This window comes from Meriones unguiculatus, chromosome 1, assembly GCF_030254825.1.
Source record: "Meriones unguiculatus strain TT.TT164.6M chromosome 1, Bangor_MerUng_6.1, whole genome shotgun sequence".
NCBI lineage: Eukaryota > Metazoa > Chordata > Mammalia > Rodentia > Muridae > Meriones > Meriones unguiculatus.
In genome coordinates, this window is record NC_083349.1 from 142,515,375 (window position 1) to 142,523,273 (window position 7,899).

General features: G+C 43.5%; 1 protein-coding gene across 1 annotated transcript; it reads left to right on the top strand.

Annotated features, from left to right (window-relative positions):
- The first annotated feature begins 1,570 nt into the window (after positions 1-1,570).
- Positions 1,571-6,254, top strand: LOC110554244 (tropomyosin alpha-3 chain-like). The gene is made up of 3 exons (XM_021646784.2): positions 1,571-1,799; positions 2,706-2,831; positions 6,117-6,254. Exons 1-3 carry the CDS (start codon positions 1,683-1,685, stop codon positions 6,252-6,254), a joined length of 381 nt encoding a protein of 126 aa, XP_021502459.2. The 5' UTR covers positions 1,571-1,682.
- Positions 6,255-7,899: the final 1,645 nt, after the last annotated feature.

Here is a 7,899-nt window from a genome sequence, read left to right on the forward strand (position 1 = left end):
CCTTGAATTCACAGGAATCCCTTTGCCTCTGCCTCCTGAGCACTTAAAGACATTCTCCGTCATATCCAGTGTCTGTTGTTCCTTTGTTTGTTTGTTTGTTTGTTCTTAAAATGTTGGTGACTGAGCCCAATCACAGATGCTAGGCACCAGTGGTAGTGCTCTACCACTGAGCTTGTCTGCAATATTTCCTAAACTAAATTTCTCTCCACAACTCTCCTGAAAGAAAGTATATGGGGGCCATGATAACCTGGAAGGCTCAAGTGGGAGAAAGCTGAAATTTGGGGATCAATTTTTTATATGTCTTGCCCCTTATAGTAGAGAGGATTTATAGCTTTTCCTTTTCTTCTTTTGTTCTTGGATTTTTCTCCTCTCTATGCTCCTACTAACCCATTTCCTTCCCTTGGTTTTCTTTAGTTCCTTAGTCCCCTTTCCTTGACTGGTCTCTGGATCAGGGGTGCTTGGTTTCTTTGCTTTCTACCAACAGTTAGCTGACTGTCCACCTCCCCAGTCTATTAGTAGCAGTCTGCTCTTAACATGGAGGCTCTCACGGGTGAGACGGCTCTGCCCTGCTCCCACCCTGACGCTTGACTCAGTTCCCACATTGCTGTGGTTTAGCCTTGACACTAACTATCCTTGACATTATGAACTAATTAGAACCATTTCTATTTTCCCTGCTAGCTCCGGTCACCTTGAACAGAGTCCACTCCTTTGGCATAGTTGGGTATATGGCAACTGTGCATGGGATCAATTGCCACCTGTCAATAGCAAGATTCCAAGTGGAATTATGAACATGGCTGGCACTACACTGGGGAAAACAGAGCTGGTGGTGATGATTATAATGGCATGGTGGACAGTAGGCTGGGCAGGGGTTTATAAAGGGAGCAGCTGAAGAGGAGTAGAAAGCAACTGACTTTGATATTTTAAGATCACTGTGGGAAAACATGATCTTGTGCTGTGACCCACCCCCCTTATTTCTTATCCCACTTGAAGACCTAGGCCTTTCAGATCCCAAGCCCACTCTATCCTATGGCTCTTACAGACTGATGTCTCTTTGCTAATTAGAAAATCCCAAAATAGCACAGTAATTCCAACTGTCAATCTGGAGGAATTGTCAAGGACCATGAATGGCCTCCCCTCTCCACTGTTGCCCATGCTCCTTAGATACCAGGGATCAAAAGATGAAACTAGTAGAGTTTGGTCCATATCCAATACGGTCCAGGGGAAAATAAGAGCTGAAGACAACTAGGAGCCTCTGGTGGCTAGACTTGCCAAAGCACCCCTCTCTATTTCAGTGTTCTCCCGTCCTCTGTCCCTCCACTTTTGAAAGACCCACAATGCTGCCAAGAACGAGTGGAAAATTTCAAGGTCAGGAAGAACACCCCTTCTCCCCCTCCCCCCCACTTTCCATTGTCTAAAATCAGCCTCAGCTGTTCCTTGATTTTTTTTTCTTGCTGGTGATGTCAGTCCATCAACATGTCTGACCCTGTGTTCCCCCATGAGAACAATGAAAGGGGTGGGAGGGAGCTAGAAAGACCATGTTAGGAATAAGAGGTGGAGCTGTGAGCACAGATAAAGGTTCAAACCTGGGGAACTTTGAGTGACTTGGGTGGCAGCCCTTCCTTTCTGGCCCTGGCCTCCAGTTCTCTAGTATCCAGGGGTAAGCTCACCAATAGTCACATCTCATGATGGAGGCCATCAAGAAAAAGATGCAGATGCTGAAGTTAGACAAGGAGAATGTGCTGGACCGGGCTGAGCAAGCTGAAGCTGAGCAGAAGCAGGCAGAAGAAAGGAGCAAACAGGTAGGCACTGGCATTGGTCTTCCTCACTTGCAGGTTACAAGACAGCGATGGGCCAGGCAGAGGTGGCACACACCTTTAATTCCAACACTCAGAAGGCAGAGGCCAGCCTGGTCTACATATTAAGTTTCAGGGCAGCCAGAGATACAGAGATACCCTGTCTAGAGAGAAACCATTTTCTTTTTTTGGGTGGGAGGAACTCCTTAGTCTCTACAAAGGGGCAGAAAACATGTAGGGCAGCAGTTCTCAACCTTCAACCTCTCAACCTGTGGGTTGAGGTCCCTTTGGGTCATTCAATCCTTTTACAGGATTGAATGATATTTATGTTCATTCACAGGATTGAATGATATTTAAACACAGATATTTATGTTATAATTTATAACAATTATGGTTATGAAGTAACAATGAAAATAATTTTTTGGCTGGGGATCCTACCATATGAGGAACTGTATTAAAGGGTCTCAGCACTAGGAAGGTTGAGAACCGCTGCTCTAGGGGATCTACTATAGACTGACCGTATACCCCTGAGAAAGCCAGCGACCTCCTCTGTGCCACAGTGTGCCTGCTAGGCTTAAGTAGAACTAGACCATGTTTTTGAAGACTGTTTCACTTCTAGAGCAAAAGGTAAGAAGAGCATGCTCCTTTTTTTTTTCTCTTTTCTGTAGCATCACTGACATCTTCTTTACCATCCAATAGTCTTGGATGAAAATTCCAGATGACTTTGTCATGTTAGGACCAGAAATTATAGGGTCTGCGGTCAAGCCACAGCCTAATGCCTGAAACATGACTGGAGAAAAGTGTGTCTCTCTTGGGAGATGCTAAGATGAAGGCCAGGCTCAGAGGTCTTTAGAATGCAAGTACATGTGGTTGTGTTTATGTGTTTGTGTGTTACTCTTCGGGCTCCTACAGCTAGAAGATGAATTAGCAACCATGCAGAAGAAGCTGAAAGGAACCGAGGATGAGCTAGACAAGTATTCTGAAGCTTTAAAGGATGCCCAGGAGAAGCTGGAGCTAGCAGAGAAGAAGGCAGCTGATGTGAGTATCAGGAAGATGGCTTGCTTGTCGGCTCATACTATGGGTACATATGCCAACATAATGCTTTTGCATTTAACAATATATAGGCATGCTCTTCTTTTGGAATATACTTTCTCACTCAAAGGCATGTTAAATCTGAGAGCATAGTTCAGTGGGAGTAAGCTTTCCCAACATGCATGAATCATCCCTGGATTATATGCCAAGCATTGAAGAGAGAGGGAGATGGAGACAGAAAAAGAGAAGAGAGATAGAGAGACAGAGACAGAGAGAAACATGGAAGTCTCATTTCTGTAATAATCAATCTTCTTCCCAGTAATCTAATGATGTTTCTAGAACCCTCCACGTCTAGATGCATGCTATCAGGTATCCAACCCCCCCCATGCCACATTCTTAGCTTTTGTGCACAAGGGTTGGCATGTGCATGTGTATATTAATAGGGTGCTTCTCATCCCTCATTTACCCAACAAAGCCAGCTTAGGTTTCACAATAGAAAATGGAGGTCACATTGACCCTGTCCCTATACGGGTTTATTTATCCTGGTCAAGGTGGGCATCTGCCCTTATACCATAGAGATACTACAGGAAACCCTGATAATAGGAAAACAGTGAAGAATCAAGAGTTAACTAGAAGAGAAACGGGGAAGCAGGCAAAGAAAGCATCCTCACATATTACTCTATGTCCCTGTAAAAAAAATATGTAAAAAAAATTACATATTTTTAAGGGCTTTTTCCTCTTGGAATTGAAATTAATCACTTTTACCCACTTCCTAGCACATGTTAGCACCCACTTTCCTTCACCTTCAACCTTGATGTTTGCTGCAAAGAGAAATGAGACTATATAGGACATTTGTTTTTAAGAAAAGGATTGTTTTAGGATTGTTTATTCATTATTTTTTATTTTTTAATTTGGGGTGTCGGGGATTAACCCCCTCAAACTACATTTACCTACCCCATTGAGACCTTAACAGCAAGAAAGGGTATGTCCATTACACAGGCATTTCTCCGCGTCTAGGTGAGGAAGAAAAATAGAAGCCGGTGTTGTTCAAAGTTGCATTTGGCTTTGGAAAGCACCTTAAAGGATAGAGTGGATCATTCAAAAATGCTTTTAGACCCTCACATTTGGTCTTTGCCATAAGGCATCTGCTCTGCTCTTTGGTTCTTCTCTGCCTTCAAAGGCTCAGGCACAGTGAGTGCTAGAGTAGGCACCTCCAGAGATTAGTGATGCAAACCAGGCAACAGGCACTAAACACAGCCACAGTTTCTAAACATCTGTCTATGACAAGCTGCTATCTCTCCACTGTTGATAAATACAGCCACAGATTCTAAAGGCCTGTCCAGGACGAACTGCTCTCTCTCCATTGTCGGAAAACGAGACAAACAATAATAGGTTCTCTCCAGAACTGAGCAAGTACTTGAAGGCCTGCTTTGATTTGCTTAGCCTCGCTTTTAGGTGCAGATGGGCAGATGGATATGGTCCTAAATACATAGGCAGGAGGACAGATGCTTTCACAAACAACTAGCCCAATGTCAGCTTAGAAACAGTTTTTTTGTGTGTGTGGGTTTTTTGTTTTTGTTTGTGTGTTTGTTTTTGTTTTTCAAGGGAGGCAAGGTTTCTCTGTGTGGCCAGGACTCAATTTGTAGGACAGGCTGGCCTTGAACTCACAGAGAACTGCCTGCCTCTGTCTCCAGAGTGCTGGGATTACAGGTGAGCATCACCACACCCAGTTTAGGATCAGTTTTACAGACAAGCGCACCCCCCCCCACATACACCACTCACTCACACTTCTTTCCACTATATTTGTTTGAAAAAAAGCAAAAAGCTTCCTTGTATTTATATTGAAATCTACAAGATTTTGGGTTTTTGAGACAGGCTTTTTCTGCGTAGCCCTGGCTGTCTTGCACCTTAATTTGTAGACCAGGGCTGGCCTTGAACTCACAGAGATCTACCTGCCTTTGCCTCCCTAGTGCTGGGAGATTGAGGCCAGCCTAGTCTACTTAGCGAGTTCCATGCAGGACAGCTAGGGCTACACAAAACAAAACAACAAACAAACAAAACAAAATAAAAAAGAGGGGGAAATTTGTTGAGACAGAAGCTGGAAGAAAGGCATCTTTTCTCAAAGTACCATCTGTGGGTTAAGGCCTGCCACAGCCTGGTTTTCTAAGTAAAATTTTATTAGAACAAACTTATGCTCTTTCATTTATATATTGTCTAGTGGTTTCCTCTGTTCAATAAAATAATTGCTGCAGAGTCCAGTCCATATGACCTGTAAAGCCAGAAATTCTATTTGGCCCCATTACTGAAAACTTGCTCACCTTTGTTTCAAAGAGTAGAAGAAAGGAAGTAGGGTGTTCATAGGAACTGGGAAGAGTGAACCATGAAGGTGCTAAGATTAAAGTAGAGAATGAAGATCATGGTATGTTCGTCTTTGTGGAGATGGTGTTTTGTCTAATACGGAAAGGCTGACAGCTCAGCTTCTGATCTTGATGTTAAAAAATATGTAGCTACATAGGGGAAATGGGGTGAGTGGACCAATAACTGCATGTCTACACTGATAGTTTTGGCTATCTTAGAAGCCTTCCTGAGTGTGTAGAATTTTAGGGGACTGCTTGAACAAAGAAAGGGCAATGATATGGCAAGTTCAATCTAATCCTGTTTTTTTTTTCTTCCCAGAGTTTAGCTACTATTATATTTTAAGTTGTAGCAAAGTATATATTTACATTTTTGTACAACAATGTCTAAGAACCCTTTGCATGTGTGTGTGTTTGAGAGAGAGAGACACACAGAGAATGTTTGCCTGAGAGTGTAGAGGCAGAGGTAGGCATTAGGTCTACCTCAGTAGCTCTCCCCCTCGTGTTTTGAGAAGGGGTCTCTCACCGAACCCAGAGCTCCTTGATGAGCTAGCTAGCTGCTCAGCAAGTCCTGGATCCCCCTGTTCCTGAGATGCACAGAGCCACACCTGGCTTTTATGTGGGTGTTGGGGAACTTGATCCAGTTCCTCATACTTGTGCAGCAGGTCATTCTCAGCCATAAAATGCTCTTAATCCAAGGCAATCAGAAGCTGTTTAGGGAGAGACAAAAGGAAAGAGGAATGCAATGGAGAGGGCTCAAGGCGTGAGAGTCACAACATCCTTTTTTAGGAACATGTGCTGGGAGGGATGACAAAGAAGAGATGACAGTGACACCTGTTGTTACGTTGTATTGTTGGCCACCAGGAAAACAATAGCACTGGTTGGTCTCCTTGCTGCCAATTCATCATGCTTCAGGAGTCAACTTCTGCTTCCCTAGATCAAGAGGAGATTATCTGTACAAAGGGACCGGTCTCAGGAATGCAATGCAGCGTGTTTCCACTTTGGTTTGCCTGGGATGCGGTCTAAGGGCACAGGGAGGTACAACAATGCCATCTGCTGGTCAGCACTCAGATGACAGAATTCTCTCCAGCAACTCCTCTGATGAGACCTACTCAAAGCAAACTTAAAAAATATTTACGCCATCAAGACAGTTGTACTGAGTGCCAGAACTTCTGTCTTCTGCCTTAGTTCCTGGGGAGGTGGGCGGCAATCAAAGCGCGCAGGATACACTGCTGAGAAAATTATTGTTTGAACAAGTTATTTCTTCTGAATAGTCTCATTGTTCAGCAGTCTTTCCCCCCTCCTTGGACATCCTGAGAACCAGAACCAGATATGGGGAGCAGGAACTATTTTGCTGCACCCAGAGACTCCACAGAGCTAAACCCCAACCCTAAGTTAATATTCTTAGTTCTAAGTCCTCTCCATGTCCTATTTCTCAAGGAAAGGGAAGACTTTTATTTAAAAAAGGAATTTATCATTATTACTTACTGAGAAGGCAGTAAAAATACAGAGAAATAATGATAGGATGTGACAATTCACACCTGAAATTTCAATACTTAGGCAGGTGATAAAGAAGGGACCAGAACTTAAGACCAACTAGGGCTACAAGAATCAGTTAGAGGCCAGCCAGGACTACCTGAGACACCATCTATAAAAAACAAAAACAAACAAACAAACAAAAACAAGCTAACTAAACAAAAACTAGAGAAGCAGAGAGAAAAACACAATAAACTTTACGGTTGTGCTTCCAGAAATTCTTTTACAATAGCGTCCGCAGAAGTAGTTCCTAGCTCATGTGATAGTTCCTTGGAGTACCTGAAAGCCGAAGTGTCAGTAAAAGCTAAAAGATGAAAGCGCTAACAGTTTAGAGGTTAAATTCCATAATCGTTTTCCAGATACTTACATCTTGCTGTTGCATGAAGGATCATAAGGGGAGCGTAGTAAGGAATTCTTCCTGATAGAAGCATAAATATCTTGTCCACGAAAGAGGTTGTACATGAATTGAATATTAAATTATTAAGTCCTAAATCATTCCAAAGGCTCAAAGGGGCTGCCAGGTTAACTGGTTGTGCATACAGACTCAAAAGCTACAGGAGATAAGCCTGGTATTCTGCACAGACACTTAAGTTCATACCAGATCCTAAGAGAATGCCAACTTGCCCGTCTCTTTCACCACGTAGTTCCTTTATCAACTAGTAGGAAATGGGAGGGATCCTAGCTCAACAATTTTTGGTTTTGTTTTGAGACAGCGTGTTATGTAGCTCAGACTATCCTTGAATTCACCATGTAGCCAAGGATGACCTTGGATTTCTGATCTTTCTGTCTCCACCCCCAAGTACTGAGATTACAGATAGGAGCCACTTTGCCAGTTTATGTGTTCCTGGAGATCCAGCCCAGAGCTTGGTGAGTGCTAGGCTACTTGCTCTAAAACCGAGCAGTCTCCACCGGCGCTCTGAGGAGATTTTCAAAGGAGTTCCCTGGGACTCCTTGCAAGATGAAGTCTAGAGGTTTTTTTTCGGCTTTTCTCAGAATCTGGTTTTGGAGTTTGTCACAGACTGAGCAGAAGTGGAAACAGGTGGGATATTTTATATTGCGGAGAGGACACGGTGGTAGGAAGGCCCTTGACAAGAGAGGGGTCAACTCCGGAAGTGTTAAGGATAGCACCATACTTGTAAATGGGCCAACCATTGTTGGGAGGCAGCCGGGTGGATGAGGCTAGC